Source organism: Parasteatoda tepidariorum, chromosome 12 (genome assembly GCF_982258835.1).
Source record: "Parasteatoda tepidariorum strain Cologne lab strain chromosome 12, Ptep-v5.0, whole genome shotgun sequence".
NCBI lineage: Eukaryota > Metazoa > Arthropoda > Arachnida > Araneae > Theridiidae > Parasteatoda > Parasteatoda tepidariorum.
The window spans coordinates 67,102,121-67,129,061 of NC_141766.1; the positions used below are offsets into that span (position 1 = coordinate 67,102,121).

Genomic DNA, 26,941 nt, shown 5'->3' on the forward strand with positions numbered 1-26,941 from the left:
TCCTGTTCTTATATTTTAGAATTTGTTACATTGTACTTACATTGTTACATTTAGAATATTGTACTTCGATAAATGAAACGTTGCATTTCATTCAAATTTTTTTATTTGTATTTGTAACAAAAAATTGTTTCTTACATTTTATCTTTTTATATGATGAATTAATCAATTTAAATATATTTTAATGTTCTAAAAATTGAAAATTTAAGTTAAAATAACATTATGTAAATTTAGTAGTTTATGTATAGTTTTGAAATGAGGCTGAGAAATTTTACATTTGTATTTCACTATCGTATTTTTTAAAGTTTTGTCATTATATAAAAATTACTAATATTTCTTGCACTGTGTATACTTTTTAATTACCATAATTTCATGAAGGTGCACCATCCTGGTATGTACACCGTTGCAAAAATCAACTAAAATAAAAAAGCTTTTCATAGGATACCTCACTCTGAATTTTACTATATTAATCCAGGTATTTATTGCAGACTTAACGCACATGTTCTAAATACGCATATATATGTATTTTAAATAATTAAAGAAAAACCGTTAAAAAGGTATTAAATATACAAACAATCCTAGTACATAAAATGTATTCCTATTGCTTTTTAAGTAAAATTTCGCATTTTTCAATTTTAATTTGAAGTAGACATTAGAATATAAATTTTATTAGCAATCTACAATCTATTAAAAACCATTAAAATTAGTCTTAAAATTGTTAAAAATAAAAATGCAACGATCTTACTTTTAAATCAGTAATCTGAAATCTTGTTTTAAAAATAAACAATAAATCCAAAAAAATTTTGCTCTAAAACAAACCAAAGAAGAATAATTTATTTAGATATCACTATATAACTAATCACTTAAAACTATCAAAATCGGATCTTTTTGTATCAGAACAAAATAAGTTAATTGTTTCTTTTGGGTTCATCTGCTCATTGTTTATTCAGTGTTGCGTTACTCACGCTTTCTACCTCTATTTGGGCTTTGTTTTGTCTGGGGATGATTTCCACTTTTTTTAAGTCACTTATGACAGTCTCTTTTTTAATAGCATTCCAAACTTCAGTCTCCCATGTGGGGACGTCCTCATAACTTGCCCATTACATGTGACCAGATTTAGTGTAGGAGTAAATGCTGCTTTTCATCCAGTTCTCCCACAGAAATCTTTAATAGAGTGCACTTTATGGGAGCGCAGCTAGTCGGGGATCGATAACCCACGTGGTTATAAAACGCACCTTTATGCTAACGTTACACCAAATCCTGCCACTGCTTTATTATATCCTCCCATATCACTCTTTTCATTTGCTTTAATTTTAACATCTTTTGGATTTCGGTAGAGTTTTTTTTTATGTTTCAAGCTTCTCCCCATTGCTGAACACCCTGATACATAGGTGAATGGCATTGTTATTGTGGCCTGTAGTTACTACGTCCACAGATTTTGCACCCCTTTCTTCCACAGTCCAGTTGGGAGGGTAGTTGGAAAAAAGGGGAATCTCGTTCATGTTTATTAACTGACCATGACTCAGTCCCTGCTCCTCTATTTTTTCACTTACAAAAGCCAAAAACGAAGCCATTTTTCCATCCAATTATCATGCAATCTTTGGCTTTTATGTAGTTTTTGTCACACACACTAGTTCTTTCATTTCATGAATCTGAAGTACCTATTTTATCTAAAATCTGGAATACCCATCTGACTGGCTATCAATTTCGCTCGTACGTGAATCCGCACTGTAGAGAGGGACAACCCTTTTGCTCTCTTCTTCTTTCGTGCTGCTAAGTTATCCTCCAGCACGGGCCACCCAATAGTGCCATTAGGCAGAATACATTTAGTCTTGTGTAGTTTAGTGCCCACTTCCGTATTTCTTCTGTTTTTTTTTTTTTTAAAGTTTTGACTGCTTAAATGCAGCCATATAACTTTTCCTCTTAATGAGAGGCATTTAAAATGTATATTACTTAAAATGTAAATGTAACTTAAAAACAAGTTATCTTGAATAATTAAAGGTGCCTTTATCACTTTTGAGTAACATTGCATGAAACATAAGAAGCATGAAAAATAAGTAAAAAAGCACTAGTAACAGGTGAAAAAGAAAAAAATAATGATGAAATTTCGATCGTGGCTTCAAAGAAGCAACATTTAAAAAGAAGGGTCAAAAGGTTCAAATATATACCACCCTGTTGGATAAGCCTTCCTACCAAATTTTCATGTTTTAAATCAAAAATGGAACAGCATATCTCCACGAAATTGTGGTAATTTTAGACCTAATTACTTATTTGTGCAGGTGAACAAGAAAAAAAGATCAGGCATGTAACAGGGGCATGATACTTCCATTCTCCATCGCGCAATCTAATATTTAAGGCTGGCGGAAAAGTTTGACCTTCCAAATTATTGAATTTTAATTTAAGCTAGAAACACTTATCTAACAAAGTTTCATAGTTAAAATCCATACATTATTGTGCCTCAATCCAGTAGCACCTGTAAATGTTTTAAAATGAAGCGTCTGCATTTTTATTCTGTTTAGGACAAAAAATACTGAGTAACACACTAATCACTCACAAAACCATTGTTTTTTAAACCTTATGACAACCTTATTTTGATATAGTATTATTGTTGCAATAAATGCATTTCAATTAAATTCTTTCTTTTATGGTTTTGGTTCCCAAAAGGTTATTCATATGACATCTGTTTACATTTAAAAAAAAAATCATATTTTTTGTGAATGTAAAATAATGGCGGGTAAAAATTTTAATCTAGCTTGTATTGTTCTACTTAAAAATTCTGTTTAGAATTATTCTGCTTAAAAGTTCTGTTAAGAAATTTCTCTGAAATTTAAAACTTCTGACTGAAAATTTTTCTCTTTCAGTTGTTAAATGATACTTCCTCTAGGCAAAATCATGGTTACGATGCTGTGCTTTTACTAACTATTCTTGTAAATTATAGGAAACATGAGGTAAATTTTTGTTAATTCAATGTTTTTTTTATCTAATGTAATAATTTATTTAGAAATATTGTTTAATTTCAGTTTGCTATTGTTTAATTGTTATTATGTAACACTTCCCGTAATGGTTTCTTTTATTGAATATTTTCTATCCATAATATTTATGCTAACTCAAGACTTTGAATGTAAATTAATATTTTTAAACTTTAAGTGTATTATAGAAGTATTTAAAGCCAATTGTATTAATTGGTCAGTTCACTAATTAAATAAGCTATGAGTGTATTTATTAAAAGCAAAAAGATATGCAACAAACATAAATTAAAATGGAAGACAACTATTGACTTTAGTTATATTGTATTTAGAATAAAATTTTTTTCCAATCTTGATTTGAAAGTGGTTCTTATTGAAATTGTAATGCCTTTCTGTCAGAAAATATGCAAAACATTAAGCACTCTTTAAAACTGTAACAAGTCTAAAATAAGCGAATAGTCATACATATAAGTAATTTGACTCAAGTCTTTGTCGTAAGGATTTTTAAGTTCTTCTGATTTTTATTAATCATGTTCTAAAGACGTTAATTGTGTTTTTAAGCAGCTTTTATGTAATGTAAAAAAGTGCCCATACAAAATATAGAAATGCATACATATTTTTTCCAACTCTGAATAAAATATTTCTAAAATTTAAGACCAATCATATTTTGAAATGTTTGAAACTTTTTCTGATGCAGCAGATTTTTAAATTTTGGCTTAACCTGACTTGTTTTTTTTTTCTAGGCTGCTAATCCATACATTGTGAAACTTTCAATAATAGATAATGAAATGTCTCTAAATGTAAGTAATTCTGTGGTTATTGTTTGATTTATTTGTAGCTGAAATTCACATTAAATAAGTACAGCAAAAGCTTAATTCAACAGGTACAACATGTTACAAGAAGTTCAAATTTCTGACAAATTTCCAAGTTACTTGCAAAAGCTTAATATTAATGATACAAAAATTATTTAACACAAGCCTTCCACTCTAGCAACAATTTTTTTATTGAGGGAAAGTACTGTTTTGACCGTTACACAGACAGGGTACCTAATTGTCTTGATGTTCCTATTGAGTAATATTTGTCCTCATTAGTCTTGATCTTAAGCTTTTTGTATTTATTTGACCTCAGTTGTCTGTCTAGTTTTTTTTTTTTTTTTGACAGGTACTTATTTTGTGAAAATTTAGACATAACTTGTGAAAATTATATTAAAAAATCAACACAAAAATATGGATTTATCATTTCTTACGGGATACAAATGTAAAATTTTAAGAAAAAGTGTTTTATGAAACCTAAAGTTGAATTTGTGAAGGTACCGATAAACTGTAGTAAATTTGGCCTGGACAGTCCCCTGGTCTTGATATTCCTGATTTTTTTTTTGTTAACAGAATACTCCATTTTCTATGAATAAAAATACAAACTTTAAACTGTTTGATTGGAGGAATTGAAAGATTTGGATTTTTGATACAAATTTTTTTAGTTTAATTATTAATGCTCGTGAAAATCGTTAAAGTCAACATTTCAAACAAGTAGCTTTGCCTTAAGGAGTCATGGTTACACTCTTGATGGGAGTTCAGTCATTTAATAGTTTCATTCTGACTCTTAATGAAAATATTTATGAATAAGTTTATTATGATGGTTCTATGTTTGCATTTACCAACAAGACCTACTAGAAATAAGTTGTTTATTATAAATGAACAATAAAATGTTTATAATGTACAAGAGCTTTTAATGTTCTGAAAAATTTTGCAGATTTCTGCCCACAACAAATACCACCTGCATATAAAAAAAACTTTTAACCTGAAGCTGTTGATAAGAACGAGTATATGTCAATCATTTTCGTAAATGGTTTTTACCTAAAATAATTTTAGCTACAACTTTTCTAATAAACATCCTAAATCTATCTTGCACCCTTTATCTTCTCTGGTCCTCGTTATTTTGTCTGTAAACAAACATTACTGCTTTGAATGAAATGTTTCCATGGAATTACAGAGAAAACATGATGTATAAAATCATGAGGTGCCCATCTTAAAAATATCGAATCAAGCTGTTTAAAGTGTAAAATACCGTTCTTAAAGTGAGAGCTTTCTATGGGTAGAGAAAGTACTAGAAGTTATACACTGAAAGGTAAGTCCATAAGGTAAGGTTTTGCTGCAGTAGCTTATAACTTTTCATATCATTAGCTTATTAAATAGTTTATTGTTATTTTTAACTAAAGTTTTTAAAACCTAATTAGAAATATTACTTTAAAGCATGTTCTACAAAGTTAATGGTTGTAAAGCATAGTTAATAGTTGCCTATTATTATAGTTATTATTTTATAATTTGTGTGAATTTTTTTTCCTTTCAGGGATTCGGGCATGTTGTTTCTCAAGCACTGTCAGATTTTAATAGGTAATTAATTGTTTTATCTGGAAAAACTGTTTAAATTATTTTAGGTTTTTGTGGTTTTCCTCTTCGTGTAACGCAAATGCGGGTTAGCTCCGTCAAAAAGTATTCCACGAAGGCAAATTTCTCCTAATACTTAATCCAGGAATTCCTTTGTCTTCTTGATTGGGTTCAAAATTACGCGACTAAAGAGTGGAACATTGGTAGTTGTAAACACTAAATTGGCTGCTCAACAACGGTTATTAAATACTATTGCATATGTGTTAATTGTTTGCTACCATTCTCATATGGTTATAGTAATAAATCTTGATTATGAATTAGTTTAAGAAATAATGGATATTAACATCCATTGTATGAAACATTGCAGTATTTTCTTGAAATAATTTGAAATATTTATTTTGTTTATAACTTATGATTATTTATCTTTCTCTTGTTTATCACATTATTAGTTGGGAATTACCATTGTTGAAAAGACATAGTGAATGACAATGTTTTTATTTTTTAGAAAATTCTGTGAAGGTGAACTCGAACCTCATAATAGCATTTTTTCAACAATTACCTCCTTTGTAAGCATCCTTCTTTTCTTTATGTTATTTTATAAAAACAAAGAAGTAATTGGTACTAAACTAAGTGCATAGTGTATTAATAAAATTACGATATCTTAAGAACTACATAAAGTTGTGTTTTAAAATATGGATATTTCTTTATTTTTTGCAGAATTTTTTTTGATTCTAGATCAATTTTTTTGTAACATTTTATGTGTAAACTAATAAGTTTTAAAGGGCCAAACAGAATGCATGTTGTATTAAAGTTACTATTTGTTCAGAAATATTAATTTCAATAGTTTCAACATTGATTCTTTCTTTGAACAAATCTGTTATTATGTAAAGTGATTTACTTTGTTTGAAAAAAAAATCATCTTCAAAAGAAAGTTTGCCTCATCATTTCCTTTGAGATGAAGTTTTTAAAATTTTGCTACCACTAATTCTCTTGTTTAAGGATCTTTAGTCTATTTTATTGTTTGTTCCATTTCCATCATTTTTTTTAAGCTTTGCATGAGTGAAATAGAGTATTGAGAGTAGAAATGTCACCTGATTTTTTACTAATCGAGTCTGTATTGCACACTAATCATTTTTACTAGTTTGCAATACAGACTCTATGTGGTGCTACATTGCCGAACTCAAAAATTACATGAAAGCTAGAAATTCCGCAATCATATGCCTTCAATGGTTATTATTTATAACACAAAACGAAATGATATTAAAAAAAACTTACAAGCTATTGTTGCTGGCTTAATAGATTAAAGTTTCTATTGTATTACTCAACAGTCGCTTCATTTTCAGAGTGATAAACTACCATTAAATTAAAACACTTCTGTCTAAATCTTGCTAATATAACAACCAACAACTCTGATTTTTTTAGAGTTCTTAAAGACCAATAAATTATTACTTTTTGTCAGCCAAATTAATTTTTTTTAGAGGATAGTTAAATTAAGTTCATTTGAGAGTATTACTATTGTAAAAAATATTGAGCTATAAATTATATTGAGTTCTCAAGAATTCACTAATCTGTTGCTTGTCTTTTACAATATTGTTTATTTAATCATCCTTACAATATATAATCAAGTATAATATTTAACCTTTGAAATTCATCTTTAAACTTAATGTAACACAAATATCTCCTCTTCCTTATAATAAAAAGAATAATATCCTTTTTACTTTTAGGTTGGCAGCATGTTTATTGCTGAAGAACCAGAAATAGAAAAGCATAACATAAAGTAAAATAAACTTTTTGTAGCTTTTTTTTTAGTTGTTAATAGTTTATGTCTATAATATTTAATCTGTTACTCTCAAACATATGTTAGCAATACAATTAGTAAAATACATATCCTAATGTTTCAATAAACTTATGAAATCATCTTAATTATTTTAAGCTTCTTGATGCTAGCTGATAATGTTCACAGAGCTTTTTTAATTGAAGTAGAAAGATGCTTTGATTCAGTTAATAGAATGTTGGGTATGGGATACTAAATCTCAATGGAACTAAGGTTAAGTGTTGTTGATATTTAGAAAGACTTCGTTTAGATCAGAATATATTCTTTTCGGGATGAATGAGGACAAAGATCTATCTCATTATACCACATATGTAACTGCTCTTCTTTTAAAAGTAATTGCTTCTGTTAAATAATATGTTATCTCTGATATATTTATATTAAAAATGTATATGTGTTGTAAATTAAAGCATTTCTGCTTTGAGGCTACATTGATATGTTTTTCAACTTTTAACAGAGCAAACAATGCTGTCTTATTAGCTTTGTATGAAGTGGTTCACTTGAATAGGAATTTTCTTATTACTTTAACACACGTGAGTATTATTTTATTATGACTCAAAGATTTTTAATATCATTTAGAATTATATGCTACAAGCACTATCAATTTATGACAAAAATATTTTTACCTTTAAAACTAACTCAAAAATTTTATGAATACATCTGTAAAAAAATGCATGCTTAGCTGCTGATATTTACTAGCTAGTATTTTTGATGTGCTGTAATCAACAGTTAGTATGTCATAATCCCTTCTTTAATCATGGGCTCTTATCTACTGATGTGCATCGAAAATTCACTTTATTGCTATGTAAAAAAATACATGATTGATAGTATATACATATCTATATTAAATATATATTGTTTAAAAATATTTTTTTTAGTTGGATTATTAAATGAAAAACTAAACTTCTTGTAAAATATACTCAGTGTTAATAGTAAATTTGATGTTAGAATACCTACAATTAATATTCTATGCATTCCACAATTTGTAAGATTTGTGTTTGCTTTATTTTCTTAGTTTCTAAATTTGCATAAATTTTCTTCCTTTATTATGTGAGCTTAAAATTTTTTTAGGACATCTGATATTGTGTTTCCTTTTCTTTTTTATACCAATATCTAAATCTTTCATAATTTCTTTTTTAAATTACTATTCAATTAAGTTTACTTTCTTACAGTTTTATATAATGGCTTTGCAGGATTAAACATTTATTCTAACTTTAGATTACATATTTAAAGTACTAGTATAACACTATTGACATTTAAAAAATATATATGAGTATTGCAATCATGGGTAAAAAGTTTTCCATTGATTGTAATGAATAAAAAAATAAACTTCGTTGCTATTAAAAGTGAATACCATTCATCCAATTACAGTAGAGCGCCGATTATCCGAACCCTTATTATCTGAACGTCCAATTATCCAAACTGTGTCTGAATTCGTTTTTTTTTTTAAAGTTTAGAATACTTTTTAACCTATCGACAATTTTTCTAAATTGAGAAGAATAAATAATACCCCCTACATCTGAAGACCATATTTAATTTACAACCTTCTTAGCAGTTTTCTTATAGTTGCCATACATGCATGTATTGTGATACAGTTAAACCTACATACCCCTTTAGCCCTTTACAACAGAAAATTATCTTCCAAGAATGCAAGCTTCATTTTGATTGTCTACAATGGTTGGAATGCAGAAGGAGTTTATGAATTGATAAGTTCTGAAGTTCTATAATTGGGGAATGGGTAGTTGTAATTTATGGTTAATAATTAGTGATTACAGTGCTTGGAATCTTAAATCTTGGAATAAAATTCATAACAGAAAAACAAACGAAACTGAAGTTTCTGAACCTGTAAATTTTTCGGATGAAAATGATGAAATTGTTGCTGAAATTTTGAATGAAAATCGGAACTCTACTGACGAAGTGAAAGAAGTAGGGGATCAAGTTCAAGATAGTGGACTTTTTCATATAGAAGCATGTAATCCATTGGATTTCGCAATGAATTGGCTAGAACGTCAAAATGATGTTGATTCAGTTCAGTTGATTTATTTAAGAAGAATAAGGGATACATGGCTGCTAAAAAACTGATAAGGGATAAATGGCTGCTAAAAAAAACGCGTCTTCTTTGAAATTAGATCTTTGCTGAATTTCTTTTGCAATGGAAAATAATGAAAAATGTTTTAAAATCAGTAATTGACAAAAAATTATAAAAAACTGAAATATGATAAAAATAATTCAGAATGAAAAAAAAGAAATTAAAAAAAAAATTTAATTAAAAATATTTAAAAATTGAAAAAGGAAAAAAATTTCAAACATGCCAGAGCTATTTTAGATAGTACTGCCTGTCCTAAGCCTACAAAAGGTGCGAAGGGAAGTTAATGCATAAATAATAATCATTTACACTAGATTTTAAACAACTTTCCAATTATCCGAACCATGTTCGGTCCCGAGCAGTTCTGATAATTGGCGCTCTACTGTACTTGCTTTGTTACCTATATAAACCAGCTTACTTTGCATACTTCTTAAAAAATGCACTAAAAAAAATTCTTATTTTCTCAGAATCTGACTTTAAATTTACCAACAAAAAATTATTTGACTTAACCATCTAAGAATTACGACCGTGATCAAAATTTTACTAAAATCATCCTGCTATGCACGTTTTTGTCATTGAATAACAAAGGGAAAACCTGCATTTGGATGCAGGAAGCCTAAAGCTTAAAGTTCAAAAAAAGGCGAGACCAACTCTCATAGAATTAAGCAGTATTTATTAAAATACTGCTTAATGTCGTCAATGGAAACTTCTAAGAAATAATTTTTCTACTCAATTGGCCAATACAGTGCTCCACACACTTATCAAAATCACATGGGTTGTGATCTTTGTTTGATTTTATAGTTCAATTTACATTTAACATCTTGATTAAGCATGAGCAGTATTTTTTTTTAATTTACAGAAAAGTTTTGAAATTTAAGATTAAGCATTGTTTTTATCAAAGATTGTGCACTTCAACATTCCCTAACTAATCTTGTCATTTTAATGTGTTGCTGGATAACAAATTTAACTTCAAATGAATGTAAAAACGTGCCATTATTTATTAAAAACCTGTAGGAAAATTACCTATTTCAACTAAAAATTGCTATCTAGTGATCACATTACTATCAAAATCATTTTTGCATGCTAGATAGCTACCAACTTTTATGTTTTTTATGAAGATTTCCGTCTGTGGAAATGAAATAATAATTAAAAATCATTAATTTTATACACATTTAGAAAACTTTTGTCAGCTTTTAAAAACATGTTTGAGTGATTGTACGGTCTTTTATATACATGTTAGAATTGTTTATGTGATGTTAGGTCAAAATTAATTTAAGTCACCTTTATTGAACAACACATCAATCTAAGGTGTAAGTTTTACTGTGACTGGTTGAAATCTTCAACAATTAACAACTACTAAGTTTACTTAAATTTTTTAAAATTTCATGTGATTTTCTTAGGCAGTATATGAAATTTTTATGATTTGTTGTTGATTTTTGAACCAATGTTACAATATTACTTTTAATCAGTGTGTGTAAAATTACTTTTCTAAATATTTTATCCATGTTGAAAGCCTATAGGACAAGAAAACTTACTTTTGCAGAGAAATGTCTTAGTTTAACTCACTCAAATTTTCATTACATAGAGAAGAAAATCTCTCATTATGAGTCTGGCATGAAGAAGACTCTATCCAATAATCACCCATTGCACAATTATTTTGCCTCTACAATTGTTGTAGGCACAGGCAAAAAGCAGTTTACAAATCAACTGGTTTTTGGTAAAATTTGAATCTATGTCAACTCAATAAGAAACTTTTTTTATCAAAGCCATTCTAATTATTTTTGTAACATATTTTATCAAGAGCATTGAATGGCCAATCTATATGAATGCAGGTGTGCAGTGTAGATTCATCTGGTGAACTCTCTGGAACTATCCTGTGTTCCGGAAATAAGACTTGAGACTAATAAACAACTAAAGAAAACATTTATTAGATTAAACAAACATTTCACACGCCCAGCGTGCTCTCGTTTGATACAGCTAGCAGTTGAAGAAAATACGTGGAAAAAAGCAATTATCGCATCCATGTTGTCACTTTTATACTCTGAAGATCTGCACAGGTTAAACAATAAGTATAACCTCGAGAAGGAGGGAGTGGTCCCACCAAATCAATATGAATATGGTTGAATCGCTGACGAGGTAAGGGATGAGTACCAGGAGAACTTACTACATGTCGTTGCACCTTACTTTTCTGACATGCTACACAGCATCGAGATCATTCAGCAACTTCCCTCTTGTAGTTAGACCACACAAAACGTTCTCCAATCAACTTCACGGTAGCCTTTACACCAGGGTGGGATAATTCATGTAGAGTCTTAAAGATTTTATGACGAAAATCTTTAGGAACGTATGGATGACATCTTCCCTCAGAAACGTCACAGAAGAGTTCTGTTTCCATACCTGAAACCTTGACAAAATTCAATTTTAATGATTTGTTACAAGAGTTTAAACCGAGTTCTTTATCAATCAACTGAGCTTTAGCAAACTCTTTATAATCAATAGAAGAGGGCATTTCTATCTCCGATACTCTGGATAAGCAATCTGCCACAACGTTAAGTGATCCCGCTATATAACGCACATCCGTCGAAAACTGACCAATTCTATATCAAGATGCCAAATTTAATGCGGGGAACATTTCTCATGCTTTTGCGTAAAAGCGTAAATTAAAGGTTTATGATCGGTATAAATTGAAAATTCGCGACCTTCCAACAAGTAAGAAAAATGTCAAACCGAAGCGTAGATAGCCAATAATTCACGATCATACATACTATAACGCTGTTCACTAGGGACTAGCTTACGCGGAAAAAATGCCAAATGCTTGAACTCATCTCCTTCTTTCTGGCTTAGAACCGAACCAATAGCTCGGTCTGAAGAATCGCACGTCAAAGATAATTCCTAATTTTGAGATGGATGCACTAACATAGCTGTTTCACTTAAACTAACTTTGTATTTTTCAAAAGCAATCTTTGCTTCCTCGGTCCAAATTATAGGCCGGTTATCATTTTTCTTAGCTCCCTTAAGATAATCAGACAGTATTGATTGCTCATGTGCAGCGTTTCTCAAAAATCTTCTATAAAAATTAATTAGAGCTAAAAATCGCCTTAATTCTTTATTAGTTTTAGGTTGTTGATACTCATTTATTGCCTTAACTCTGTCTTAAAGCGGTTGAATTCCCTTTTCAGAAATCGAATACCCTAAAAAATTATCAGACGATTGTCCAAAAACGCATTTTTCTGCATTCAGAACAAGTCCGTATTTTTGAAATCTATGAAAAATTTCTTCCAAATGTTTTAAATGCTCATTTTCATTTTCAGATGCTACAAGTACATCGTCGAGATAAGGAAAACAAAAATCTGAATCTCCGAGAATCTCGTACATAAATCTCTGAAATGTTTGCGCATCATTACACAACCCAAAAGGCATAAAAAGGAATTCAAACAATCCAAACGGAGTTATTACAGCTGTTTTTGAAACATCCTGAGCAGCAACTGGAATCTGATAAGCTCTAACAAGATCTATTGTCGAAAATATCTTTTTATTAAAAAGATTATGAGCAAAATCACGCACATGAGGAATTGGGAATCTATCACGAATAGTTTGAGAATTTAACTGCCTATAATCTCCGCATGGTCTCCAATCATTATTTTTTTGGGGTACCATGTGAAGTGGGCTATCCCATGCACTTTTCGATGGTCTACACCCGTGGTTCCCAACCTTTTGTGGACCATCGCCCCCCTCTTGGAGTTGGCTGACACATATCGCCCCTTTCTCTTTTTGCTCAAAAAACCATTCATTGTTGCTTGTGAGCAACCAAACACTGAAAATATGCTATGTTATTTGATTTTAATTTAAATTGCAATGCAAATAAGGAGCCACATTTATCCTGTCGTTTTTATTAATTAAAAAAAATTGTACATCTATTTTTTTTTAAAAAAAGAAATGATATTTAAAACGTAATAATCAAAACAAAAGTACATTTTTTTAAATTCATACTTTAATGTAATCAAGAAAAAGTTAAAACGTTAACAACTAAAATTTGAAAAAAAAATGAAGAGGGAGAAAGTACATTTTTACCACTTCAATGACTGCCCTGTGCTTGGTGTATTTCAAGTTAAAGCTTGAATGTCAGGTTTTGTGCTCGTCAGATTTAAACGCGGGTCTCCATTGAAGCAAATGTCCAACCTATCTCTTTGCTTTGCGAGCAGCTGGAAGACAGAACTAAATCATCTCTCCACTAAATACGTTGATGGGAACGAGATGAGAAGCGGCTCAGTTTGTTTCCTCAATTGTGGATAAGTGTTCATAAGCTTTACCCAAGATAACTCGTAACCGTATTTCTTAAAGACGACTTAAGCCTCACAGTCATACTTCAAATCTAAAAACTCAGTCTACAAAGAGGAATGAGCTTATCCCCAACTTCAAAAGAGAAAGGATCGAAAATCCAATCCGGAATTTCTAATTTCATCAAATCTTTAAATCTTGATTCCATAACTGATCGAGGTGATCAGTAAAAATTAAGATTTTATTTTCGAGAATCTCTATATCTGCCATTGAACACTTTTTAAGAGTTGGAAATTGCATTAGCTCTTTACGACCAATGTTTGACTTGTAGATATCAAATTTGGCGATGAATGAAGATATGATTCCCTTAGCCTTGATAATGTTCATTTTATTTCCTTGAAGTTTTACGTTGATTTCCTTCATTTTTTCACAACTATGATAGAGGTACGCAGTTTCCAACTTGCGTTGCTTGAAACTCTCACTTAAAACAGGATCAGTGGTGTCGAGAAACTCAGTAACCGAATCCAGCAATTCGAAGAAACGGCTCAGTTTTCTTTTGAAAGTCATCTCACAGCTGTATCTAGAAGCAGGAATTCGAAATCTTCATCATTTTCATGGCAAAATTCTCGGAACAAACGGTTGTTAAGAGAACTAGCTTTTATTTTATTAATGCCAGAAATAACCAATTTTTCGCAGCCAAAAGTTGACGATAAATGACATAATGAATGGTGAGATAACTTCCGGTACTTCTTTTTTAAGGTGACCCAGAAACCCAGTATGACAACTAGACATGGTTGGAGCACCATCTGCTGCACAAGCACTTACATTTGTGAGGGGAACTTCTTTTACCTCAAAATAATATTTGACCAATTTAAAAATCAACGATCCTTTTGTATCTGTGTTCAAAGTTCTTGTAAACAACATTTCCTCGTTAATCTCCTTACTCTCATTTACGAATCTCACGTAAGCTAAAACAGCTTTGTTATCTATCATAGTTGATTCATCAATCTGCAACGCAAATTTACCTTCTTTCAGAAATTTGATGAGTTTTGATTCAACGTCGGCGGTCATCTCATCAATACGCCTGGAAACAGTATTATTGCTCAGATAGGAACACAGTGACTTATCAGATTTCCGCCTGCGATACCAAAACGTATGACGAAAACGATCCTGCACTTGAATTTTTTTTAGTTTTTAACTATCATAATTATTTGTCTTACCAGAACCATAGGTTTCATACATATTTTCAATCTCAATCTCAAATGGCTTTTATTATTAATATTATTAGCAAGATTTATCTTTTGAGTACTCGTCGCCCCCTGATCGCCCCCCTAAGGATTATCGCCCCCTTTGGGGCGATCGCCCCCAGGTTGGGAACCACTGGTCTACACCAACCCTGAGATACCATATACTGAAATTCTCGCTTTGCAGCCTGTAACTTTTGAGGAGTTAATCTTCGAGCTTTAGAATAAGCAGGTGCACCACGAGTTTCAATATGATGCTCAGTGTTGTGTTTCACCTGAATTGGTGATTTTAGCTGACTTGGTTTGGTAATATCACCAAATTTTTTTAGCAATTTTACAAAAGGAGAGTTACCCTGAACAGTCAAAATACTTATAGACTCGAACTCAGAAACAGTTTCTATTAAGCAATTTTTTCCGCTTTACATCCACCATCAAACCGTAATGCCCAAGAAAATCTACCCCTATTATAGGTTTCAAAATTGCTGCTAAGATAAATGGCCACTGGATTTTTTTTTAAAATCCCAAATCTAAAGTAATCAATTTAGTACCAAAAGTTTTAATTTTGGTTCCATTTGCGGCATACAGCAAAAAATTAGAAGGTTGAACTTTTTCATTCTTAAGATACTAACCGCAGAGCCTGTGTCAACCAAATATTTATGACCTGTAATTTTATCAAAAACAAATAAGCGCTTCACCAAACCTTTTTCTACCGTCAGCGCCGAGACGGAAGGTCTATTTAGTTTTCCGACCCAAAAGTGCATGGTTGTTGACATTTGTTAGCTTTATTTCCAAATTTAAAATGCCACCAGCAATACTTCCGATTTATAGAATTTCGAACTTCTTTTCCGCGAGAAGATCTATGTCGAATTTCTATTTTTAAGAGTCTCTGCTCAATTGCTGTTGAGCGCTTTCCAATATTTTGAAAACCCTGCGATTCGACATTAAATGAAACCGAAGCGACAGCATTCTCATTAGAAATCTCAATAACACTATCAGCCATTTTAGCTAAAGATTGCCCATTATCTTTACTGATTGATAAAATTTGCTGAATTTGCAAGTGCAAGCATTGCAACCACAAGTTTTTTAAAACCTCAGATGAAATTTTATCTGCAGCTAAACTTTGCATCTCGTAAGGAAGTTTTAAGGGTTTTTTATCGCCTAACTCAATACCTGAAAGCAATTTTTTTAAACGTAATGATTCCGAATCAGCAGTTTGTGCAATTAACCTAGTTTTTATTTGAGCATAAGCTTCACTATCAGGTTTATTTAGTACAATATCTGAAACGCAAGTTAAATCATCACTACCTAAGGATAAACAACATAATAAAATTTGGTGGAATCAACTGTTATGTTGGCTAATTTAAATTGGGATTCCAGCTGAGCAAGCCATAGTTCAGGCTTGTCATTCCAAAAAACTGGAGTCTTTATTGCTACAGCGGAATTTTCACGAAATGAACTACTCTTAAACACTGACTTTTCATTATTCGAAAGTAAAATTTCCCCTTCCATTATAGTAGCACTTAACAATTTAGGAAAAAAGAACTACATACACATAAAATATATTGCAAATTCTATACAATAAACCAGTAATAAATATAGCGTAAATATTTTGAAATGCAACAACTCGAAATATGGTAGGGAAATTTTTTTAAGTACTTAAAACAATGAAAATATCAGTCTAACATTAAAACTACTAATTTCATTTAAAAAATTTTAACCTAAATCTCATATTCAGCATCTTGACCGAACCAAAAAGTTACGACAAGAAATGCTAAACTCACCGGGTCACCACTTGTAGATTCATCTGGTGAACTCTCTGGAACTATCCTGTGTTCCGGAAATAAGACTTGAGACTAATAAACAACTAAAGAAAACATTTATTAGATTAAACAAACATTTCACACGCCCAGCTTGCTCTCTTCCGATACAGCTAGCAGTTGAAGAAAATACGTGGAAAAAAAGCAATTATCGCATCCACGTTGTCACTTTTATACTCTGAAGATCTGCACCACTTCAGTTTGCTTCACCTATAGTAATCGCTACCGCAGCGACGCCACATACAGCTTTTAGTGGTTAGATGTTGGGCCTTATAATTTTAATTTAAATTATTACATGAAGATTTTCCTTTATCAGGGATGGGCAAACTACATAATGCGGGCCAACTTTGGCCCGCCGGTAGGTTTTATCCAATCTACAGATAGAATTTTAACTTGCCGATCCGTAGTGAATATATACAATATAGATCCATTTTCTTGTCTACTTTGTTTAAAGCTATTTTTATTCTTTCTTTTTTAACGAAGTATTGAGGACCTTTTTACTTTTTCTATTTTTGTTCTACAAAACATAAATTGATAGAAATAGCTTGCATAGACAGCTTCAATTGGTAAAATGTTGAAAGCAGAAGTTCTTTGTAGTCGTTTCATCCTTGGGTGCAGGTTTTCATTTTCCCTCCCCATTGACTCAAAGCCTCATATGATTCTACTGCTTAGCCCGTAAACTAGCTTGGCGCGATTATCGCCGCTTTTACACGAAATTTATTGCCGATGAAGCTTATAGAGTAAAATATATAGCTAGGAAGAGCATGACACTCTTCCTCATATTTCGGAGGTGTGCTTGTAACCTTTTCAGCAATTTCTTGGAGAAAAAAAAAGACAACAAAATGTTTGAAACTGAAAGTGGAACCAACAGTATTATGTTTTCAACAATCAAGAAGTTAGAGACATGAGAAAAATAATATTTTTTAAAAATAAAAGTTCGTTTTTTGAAAGAAATTTAATAGGAATTTCTTGTTTTTAAAAACATAAGTACTCTTATTGATCGAATTTCTATTTTTAATAACATTATTTATAAGTTTAAGGAAATTCTTATTTTCAAAAATCTAAATTGATTTTTTAAAGCCATTATTTATTTTCATTATTGGTTGAAGGGAATTATTATTATTTTTTTAATTATTTGCTTTTTTATTTAAAGAAGATCAAATTTTTATTATTATTTATAAAAAAATTCTTTTTTTGTTGAATATTATTTATTTTTGAAAAACATTCTTTGTTTTAAAAATATTTAATTGTTTCTTAAAATCGTTATTTCTATTTAGAAACATTATTTTCTACATTTAAATTTATCTTGAAAGAAATTCTTTATTTTAAAATAAAATTTATTTTTTAAAACTATTACTTGCTTGGAGATTTAATTACATGTTTCATTTATAAGTAAAAATTTGTATTTTTTAAATCTTATTTTACTCTTCCTGTTAGCGATTTTTCTAGTAAATTTAATTCAAACATTTATTATAGATGATTACCTCTTCTAATATTAATTAATATTATTAAAATATTAATATATATATTTTAATATATATATATCTTAATATTTTTAAAGACTATTATCTTTATTAATATCGAAACATAGCTAAATTAAGTTAATAAATTTTAAAAAAATTGTGGTTAAATATTTAAACTTTTAATCAAATTAGACTTTAAGTTTTCTATACATGGGATGTCAAAAACTGTGCTGTGAATACCTCTTTATCTAAGGGTTATAGAAACATGGTTAAAATTGAAAATATTTTTCATATTAAGTTAGTATCGTATAATAGTTATAATTGCGTCACTTGTTTTAGTAAGTTTTTAGAAAAGTAAACTTTTTAAGCCTAACTTTTTAAGTAAACTTTTTAAGCCTTGTTTTAATGCTTAAACCTAAAATTTGAAAATGCTCTTTAAATACTTTTATACAATAATCTGTAAAAAAAGTTTGTTTTATAAAAAACTAGTGAAATTTACGCCAAAAAAGAATTAAAAAATCTTTTACTACTCTCTCACAAAGAAATAGGGGAAGGAAGCTGTCTTAATAACTTCTTAGAAACCACAATAAAAACTTTTTTACTAACATGACGGTGGTTTCAAACTTAACTGAACTGCAAACTAATGAAAACTAAATTGAACTTAACTAAACTGAATATTTCAATCTTATGATAAGAGCCATGATGGCTTGGGAGAAGAGCGTTCGCCTTCAAACTAGATAAACAGGTTTTAAATCTCAGGGATGGCTGGTTGATACGGATTCCGCATCCAGTTTGCACCAACCACTGTGCAATATCCTCAGCGGATTAAATATCCTAAGCTGTAGACGGATCAAGGGTTAGTGTCCCCTTGCCGTCAGGCTAAACAGTATATATTTTCATGGTTTTCCTCTCTACATAACACAAATACGTGTTTGTTCCATCAAAACGTCCTCAACGAAAACACATTTCTCCTAACACTTGGTTCAGGAGTTCCCTTGTCTTCTGGATTAGATTCAAAATAACAAGGATACGGAGTTGTAGTCGCACTTAACATATGAAAAGTTTGAAATTGAAATACCTAAGAATGAAAGAGTTTTAAATGCAAGAGCATCTTAAATGGATTGCATTATAAAATTTATTCTTATTTGGTTGGAATTATCCAAAGCTATTTGCATTAAAAAATGAATAAGTGAAATGCATTGATAGAAATAAAATAGTTGAAATTAACATTTAATTATTTTTTCAAAGTTTATCTCGAAGTTGATAATTGACAGTTAGCAGTTTTTCATAAATTTGAAAGAAATAATGAAAATTTCACCTTAATTTACTTTTTTTTCCGTTAAAATATTTAAATAAAACTTTCATTTAATAATATGAAGCATAATTATGAAAATTGCTCTACTGAAAATAAAATTTATGTTATAAGTTAAATACGTTGAAGATCTCATAGAAAAGTAAATTAGGAAAAAATTAAAACACTGAAATCTCAATTAAGTAATAATACTATTTTATAATTTTTGTAAAGTGTATTTTACAGATACTTTGAAGTATGAAAATATTGAAGTTATTTCAGTTAAAATTCAAGTTCAGTTAAAATAAATATAAGTTAAAAAGAAAAACTATCGAACAATTCTATATCATATTCCAAATTTTTAATCTTATTTTATAATCACTTAATCCTTTTTTCTTAACTATAAACGAATGGATTTTTAGTAATAAATAAAAATAAATATTATTTCTTCATTTTAACAAGTTTTTTTTATAATTAATCCCCTAATTAGTCAATTTTGACAACTAAAAAATGCTATTTATTAATATACTTTAAAGAAAACTATTTAAAAAACTGTTAAAAAAAATATTTTCATATTTATTTTGCCAATCTTCCTTTTTCTAAACTAAGAAAATTGTGCTTCTCATGAAGTGAAATTATGAAAGTTGCACATACTATTTTTATTAAGAAATTATGAATTTTAATAAGAATTTATTAACAGATTACGACATATCTTGATTCTCACAATCAAAATATAAGTCAGTGAATAAGAATTAATGTAAAATAATACAGCATAAAGTAAAATTAATGTTTGAGCATTGCACATCATGCGCATTTAGCATGCACTTTTAAATATACAAGTGTTTTGCTAAAATTTTTAAATCTTAAAAATTCCAACTCAAAAAATTTGTTCCCAATTGAAATTCGAAATAAAATATTCTTAGATCAAAAAGTCATGACAAGCAGGCAAGCCTTTATTAATATGTAATACAGTCGAACCTCGATTTCACGAATTTTTCGATATCTCGAAGAAGAAAAAATTCCCTTCAAATTTCCTATACATTCAATGCTAAAAAAAAACTTGATTTCACAAATTTTTTTTCTAATTCCTTAGATAACTTGAATTTTTTTCTCCATAAATAGTGTAGATTTTTCTTCTGAAAATAAAAAACTATTTAAAAAAAAAAAGAAAAAATTTAAGAATAGAAAACCAATTTCATATTGCTAAACTTTTTTTTAAAAAATGGACATAAAGACGTCAGTGGCATGGAATGATGTGTCTTTCTCTACGATAATTACGAGAGTTTTGACGCCTTATGGGTTAATTAGTGAAGATAATTGATTGTGTATTAGAAATGTGATCATAGGTGAGCCAGAGTTTAAAAAAATGTCATGTTATTTTATATATATAAATAAAGTTGTGACTCACTTGTACATTTTTGGGATAAGAGTTGTCCCTTCAGCCACAACTCTCTTTTTTAAGTTTTTTTCAAATGCCTTTGTGGCAATTTAAAGCCCCTCAGCGAACTTGTTATTGTGTTGCCCTACACGCATTTTTAAAACATCATTTTCCAACGTTACACTCGCCGGGCAAGAGTGCTGGGATCTCCGGCATCTTCAATAGCGTAATTGGTCTTTCCCATTTTTTAGTTACTAGATTTCATAATCTAATAATTCATAATCTAATATATCTAATATCTTTAGATAATAATTTCATAATCTAATTTACCCCCTCTTGATGTTGGCAAGAAATATGTCATAATATATTTAGCCAAGAAAAATAAACGGCTATGGAGGATAAGTTTTGCAATTATGTGAGAAAGAAAAGGATCTACATCTTATTTTATATTAATATTTTTGCAAAATATTCTGCTGAGAACTCGTACGTTTGAGGACTGAGTACTTATAAACATCGATTTCTACTTATGATATCGATATTACTAGCTAGGAGTCCGATTTCTCATTATTTCGCAGTTTCGATTTCTCGAGCACGCGCAGTCAACTCTTTTAGGAGAAAAGGGGTATATTTTTACGTTATGTACTGCCAAGTTGCGATTCCCCACATTGGCGAAATTTGTTTCTAGTCCTTGGCATGAAAATGACTACTAACATACATTAACCTCTATGCCCTACCCAGCCATTCCCTTTCAGTGATTGGGGTCTTAAACACGATGCGGGGATGAAAACTACATATAACCATTTCTAAATATGAAAAAAGTTATTTCATATTCGAAAAACTTTATATTATTGTTGAGCAGTTGTTTCTATAATTAGAAAAAATCATTTTGGAAGTAGACTAACAGACAGACATTTAGCCTCGTTCCTTAAAATAAGTACATCTCATTTGGAACCACAATCTAAGGAACTTTTAAAAATGAAATCGCAATTTCATTCATGTCATTAAATATTTATGTTAAAATGTATATATCCCATTTCTATTTTAGAAGTTTTTACTTAGCCCACCAAACTTTTTTTTTCTGATTTTTTGCCTTCAACCAAAAAAGTTTGCCCATCCCTGTCCTATATTAAGTTTTTAAACTAAATCAACTGCTTGAAAAGTTTTTTATGTGAAATAAAATATCATTTATATTGCATAGGGTCTCTGATTGACTTAAGTGGGGCTTTAACTCTTAATTCCTGTTTTACTAATGTATGTGTGTTTGTTTGCATTTAATGCGAATATAAATTTATAATTGTGTCAAAAACGAGTTTTAAGAAATAGTTAGCTCTCTTACTTTAAAGTATTCACTGCTGATGTTGCATCAGGAAAGGATGCTACTCTAGTGACTATCACATTCTTACACAAGATTGGCTCTGAAAATATGTTATTAAATAGAATCCATTAATTAACTTTTGAGGAAATAATAGGATGGTATTTTGCTGTTATTTTTGGCAGAAAAAATACAAAACTTTTTTCTAAATTAGTTTCATTATTGTTATGTGCTGTTTTGCTAAATAACAGTAAATTTCCTTTTAGTGTCAAGTCGATGCGTCTGGTACTTCTGTATCCCCGTCACTTTCCGAGCCATTGGATATAAAGAGTTCTTGTGAGTTGTTATATTTATAATTTCATTTAATATTTTGCCTAAGTTTAAATCAAGTTTTCTCCCATCTTTTCTATTTCAAGTATTTAATGGTTGTATTAAGCATAATTCGTATTAAAAATATTGTTTAAAATACAAATACAGTAGAGAACCATTTATCCGGTATCCAGATAACCGGGAAACCAGAAAACCGGGGAAAATTTTGCTCGATTTTCCCACCATTTTAAACTAGAACGAAAAAAACGGAATTTGAACTCATCCTTGAAGTTGAGTAGAGGAAAATGTAAGGAAGGGGAAAAATTTTTTCCCCGTTTACCCAGAGAAACGTCACTTCCTCTGTGACCTTGAAGGCAGGGAAGGGAGGAATGTTTTATTTTTTCCTTTAGGCCGTCAATCAAACTCAAGGGTGTGGCATGCTGATTTCGTTTCCTGCTTGATTTACGAGGGGGGTGGGGAAAATGCATTGCATGCATATCAGTGAACAGAAAAAGAAAAGAGAAAAATATATTTATTTGACATCAACTAATAAAAATAAAATCTTTTTCTTTTGAATAAATTCTCATTCTTTGGAAGTGCGGTATCAATTGCAAGTTTTTCTTGGTGTGGAATCACATCTGCAGTAATTAAAAATGTTGTTTTTATCAACAAAAAAAAAAATAAAATAAAAGGAGAATTGTTTATTAATTTAAACATAGGATTATTTTATGAAGCAGATTACAGTTTTGTTTATCTGATTCCACTATGTTTGATTTTCTTTCTTTTCACGATAAATTTCTTTCTCAATAAATTAATTCTTTTTATTCATAAATTTTATCATTAGGTTTTTTTTTTTTTTTTTTTTGAATTCTGTTGATTTTGCCTTGTTCCGGGTTTTAATATTTATGCTAGTGCCTTTTTTTAACTATCGAAACGAACGGTTCGAAAATTTTCAAGAGTTTTTATTTAGATTAATAAGTTTTCCTTTTATTTTATCGTTTCTCCCCGTATAATTAGCTATGAAATATATTGCGTTATTTAATCATTGGTTTTGTTTATATAATTTAATTTAGGAATTGTAATTATTTTTAAAAAATAAATATGAGAATTTTGTATTTTTTAAACTTGATTTTCTTGTCTAAACTTGCGAATTTTTTTATTCTTTTAAATGTTATATTTCCACCATTTTTTTTTCTTTTTAAAGTTAGGAGTACCTTTCTTTTCTCTCTTACTTTATGCATTACACTTTTTCCTTGTACTTCGGGTTCGATAAAACATCGATTAACGACACTTTTTGGTCCATCCAGAAAACCGGGAAATTCAGATATCCGGGATAGCGATGGTCCCGAGCATCCCGGATAATTGGTTCTCTACTGTACATAACTTTCCAGCTTTACCTATTGCATAAATTATCAACAATATGTTTATGTTTTCTGCAATGGTTTATGAAGCTTTGTTTCATGATTCAGAAGCATGCAATAAAGTATTTTTGAAGTCTGCATTCATTTCACAACCTAATATATACTTTATTCAATTTACCCACTTTATTACCTCGGTATCTTCCTCTATGCAGTTTGTGGCTCTCTTAGCCTCATTCATTTTAAGACAACTGTTCTTTTTGAGACATAGCTGAAATATATAACTCATAGAAATCCTTGAACATTTGACTCTGAACCGAATAAATTTGTAATGCGGAATATTTTATCATGCACTTAACAACTTAGATAGACAAAGTGAGGCTGTATTTTACTTTCTCTTATTTGGTAGTATAAAAGTTTTTGAGGAATTTTTTTTATAAGGTTTTTGACTGTTCCTTTTAATGTATGATAACTCAGCACTTAAATCTTATCTTATTTTTTTTCTGGTCTTATCTAGCTAATGAAAGAAATAAGTAAGAGATATAGGGCTTTTCATATATGGAGAAAAGATCATATGTTATTTTAAAAGCAACTAAAAATGGAAGGTTTTATCAGAAGTGAGAGTCTTATCTTATTTATAACAATAAGATAAGACTTAACAAATCTAGCTAAATTAAATAAATCTTAATAGTTAATTTCAAACAGAGTGCAAAACTCAAGCTATTTGTTTTTCTCCACAAAAAATCGGTTTCTTCACGTTATTAAATTTAGGTTCTATGCTTGGCAGAGAAATTGTTTTAAAAGATGGCCTTTGTAGCAAATCACGTAACAGGTTAAAAATGGTAATGCAAGATCCTGTGTAAATTATAACAAAAGTTATCTAACGAAATGGAAGCTTTTGAGTTTGCTTAAAAAACTATCGGAAAGCATGATCTGTGTTCCCCAAATATGTAAGGTAATGTTTTAATGAAGAATAAAAATTAGAGAGAGCAAATGCATACAGGTGTTATTAAAAGGAGGCGAGAATACATAATGATGAGAGATATGATGATGACTTGCTATGATGATTTGATCTTACAAGATCAACATCTAAGTTAGTAAAATATCAGCTTATTAATGTAAAGGAAATGCTAAAGTGGTTAAAATACATTTAACAGTAAAGTTTTACAGTTTCAGAATTTGTATTTGTGTTTTTTCTTGTTATTGGCACTTAAGTAATTAAATTAGTAGACACAATCTTTTAAAGGTTAACTGTAGTATTAATATGAAACTTTAGAAGCAACATTTTAAATATTAACAAGTTTAAGTTCTTCGCATGAAACGGGATCTACAAAATTAAATCTAAAAAGCAATGTTTTGCTGGTCACCATACAGTCAGTCTCTACTTTATTTTGACTTCTACCTTGTAGGGTATATAAATTAATGTTTTATTTTCAAAGCTTTAAATTTGGTTAAAGGTTTAAGAATACAAGATAAATAATGCAGCTCTCGAACTTTTGCTGGTAGCTTAGTGGAGAAATCAAGCAAAAAATTTAATTTAATTATAAGAAAAAAAAGAATTCACTGTTAAATTTATTTTTAATTTTGTCTATAAAGCTTTACTGTCATGTGTGAGTTTTATATTCATAAAAGTACATTAATGTTTATCAAATAATGTTTGTATTGCACATATTATTAATTTTTGATGTGTTATTTCAATTGCCTCAATTTGCATTTTTTTTTTAAATAGCCTAAAATAGGCATGTTTTTATTCTAAAATTTATAAGCTTATAATGATATATTTTGCATTAGGTATAGATTATGTAGTTAAATTAGATGCAATCTTTTATGTATCAACATTTCATTTAAAGGAAAGAAAACTTATCAAGAGTTATTTCGTTTTTAAACTTTTTAATCAAGTTATCTAGACAAATTTATGAAGAAAAAATTTTTTTTTTTTAAAATTGCATCTGCATTAAATAACAAAATGAAAAATATATTTAATGAACAAAAAACAACCACAGTATGCTCTAAGCTGAGTCTGTAATAAAATCTGGTTGATGAACTTTTTTAAAATGTAGGATTTTACAAATCTTGTAAATTATCTTAGGGGTTTTAATAAGCAAGCGACACTTAAAATACTAAAATTTTAAGATATTAAGAACTTTTTTTAGCTGAATTTAGCAAATGTAATTGATTTGGTTCACATTCATGTTGAACCTCTAGTTTTAAGCAGTCACAAGTCAAAGTTTTTCTATTATAAAAATTGACGATTTAGTAGTAGAATTTTTAGAACGGATTTTTCTTTTTTTTTCTCTTGATATTTTTTTTACATTTTAAGAAAATATATTTTCCGAAGAAAGTTATTTGATTTGCAATAGAAGAATTTCTATAAGCTACGATAATCTCTGACTAAAATAGCAACAATATTTATGCATGTAATAAAAAATTAGTTTTTATTTTTCAAAAAACAACTATTATATGTTATAAGTAGGTTTTAGAATCAAAAACATAATCCAACAAATAAGACATAAATGTGACTAAAAAGAAATAAAATTTATATAATTGAGTAATAAAACAACATATTCAAATGTGAGTATATCAAGTACTCCTGTGCACAAACAAAACAAAACATGTTAATCTTTCCCTCATATGAAAACTCTTTTTTTTCCTGGTATGTATGTTCTCTTTTGTTTTCCCCTTCAGTAAGAAGCTCACAGTCTTGCAATTTTGCTTATAAATTAAATAAGTTTTAAAATAACATATATATATTTTTTTAGTTTATTATTATTTACATAACCATAAAGGAATTTTTATGAAAGCAAGTACTGTGAACTTTTTACCTAATTTTTTTTATAATCCAGATATTTTGATAATCAAAAATACCAAATATTAAACTCGATCATACCAATCTAAACTATTTTTAACTAAACTTAAATGTCTTTGTCTTTTTTTAGCTCCTCCAAAAGCAGAAAATGAGCTTCCTCCATCAAATTTGCTAGTCACATTTTTAGAATTTTCCTCCATTGTCATGTTAAATACAAAAGGTACGAAAGTTAAACTTAAAAGTTTGTTTTGTTTTCTTAATGTTAATATATAGTTACAGGTAAAACTTATTTGTTGCAATTTATCTGAAAGTGCCCTTTTTGGCTGCTTTTTGTTACTTGAGTGATACTACAACTATACAAAATTTAATAGTTACGCTGTCATGTTTTACTATGAGTCCCATTTTTGCATAAAAATATTAA

General features: G+C 29.4%; 1 protein-coding gene across 7 annotated transcripts in view; it reads left to right on the forward strand.

Moving 5' to 3' along the window:
* Positions 1 to 26,941, forward strand: part of LOC107440967 (armadillo-like helical domain-containing protein 3) — a 92,674-nt gene that overhangs the window by 40,766 nt on the left and 24,967 nt on the right. For 6 of the 7 annotated variants that reach the window (XM_016054069.4, XM_071188418.2, XM_016054068.4 and 3 more), the window contains 8 exons: positions 2,859 to 2,945; positions 3,707 to 3,763; positions 5,310 to 5,353; positions 5,853 to 5,913; positions 7,072 to 7,124; positions 7,636 to 7,711; positions 22,314 to 22,383; positions 26,651 to 26,740. In XM_016054069.4, the coding sequence (XP_015909555.1) occupies positions 2,859 to 2,945; positions 3,707 to 3,763; positions 5,310 to 5,353; positions 5,853 to 5,913; positions 7,072 to 7,124; positions 7,636 to 7,711; positions 22,314 to 22,383; positions 26,651 to 26,740 (538 nt within the window). The remainder of the gene's footprint in view (positions 1 to 2,858; positions 2,946 to 3,706; positions 3,764 to 5,309; positions 5,354 to 5,852; positions 5,914 to 7,071; positions 7,125 to 7,635; positions 7,712 to 22,313; positions 22,384 to 26,650; positions 26,741 to 26,941) is intronic. The other variant, XM_043048404.3, reaches the window with a different exon arrangement.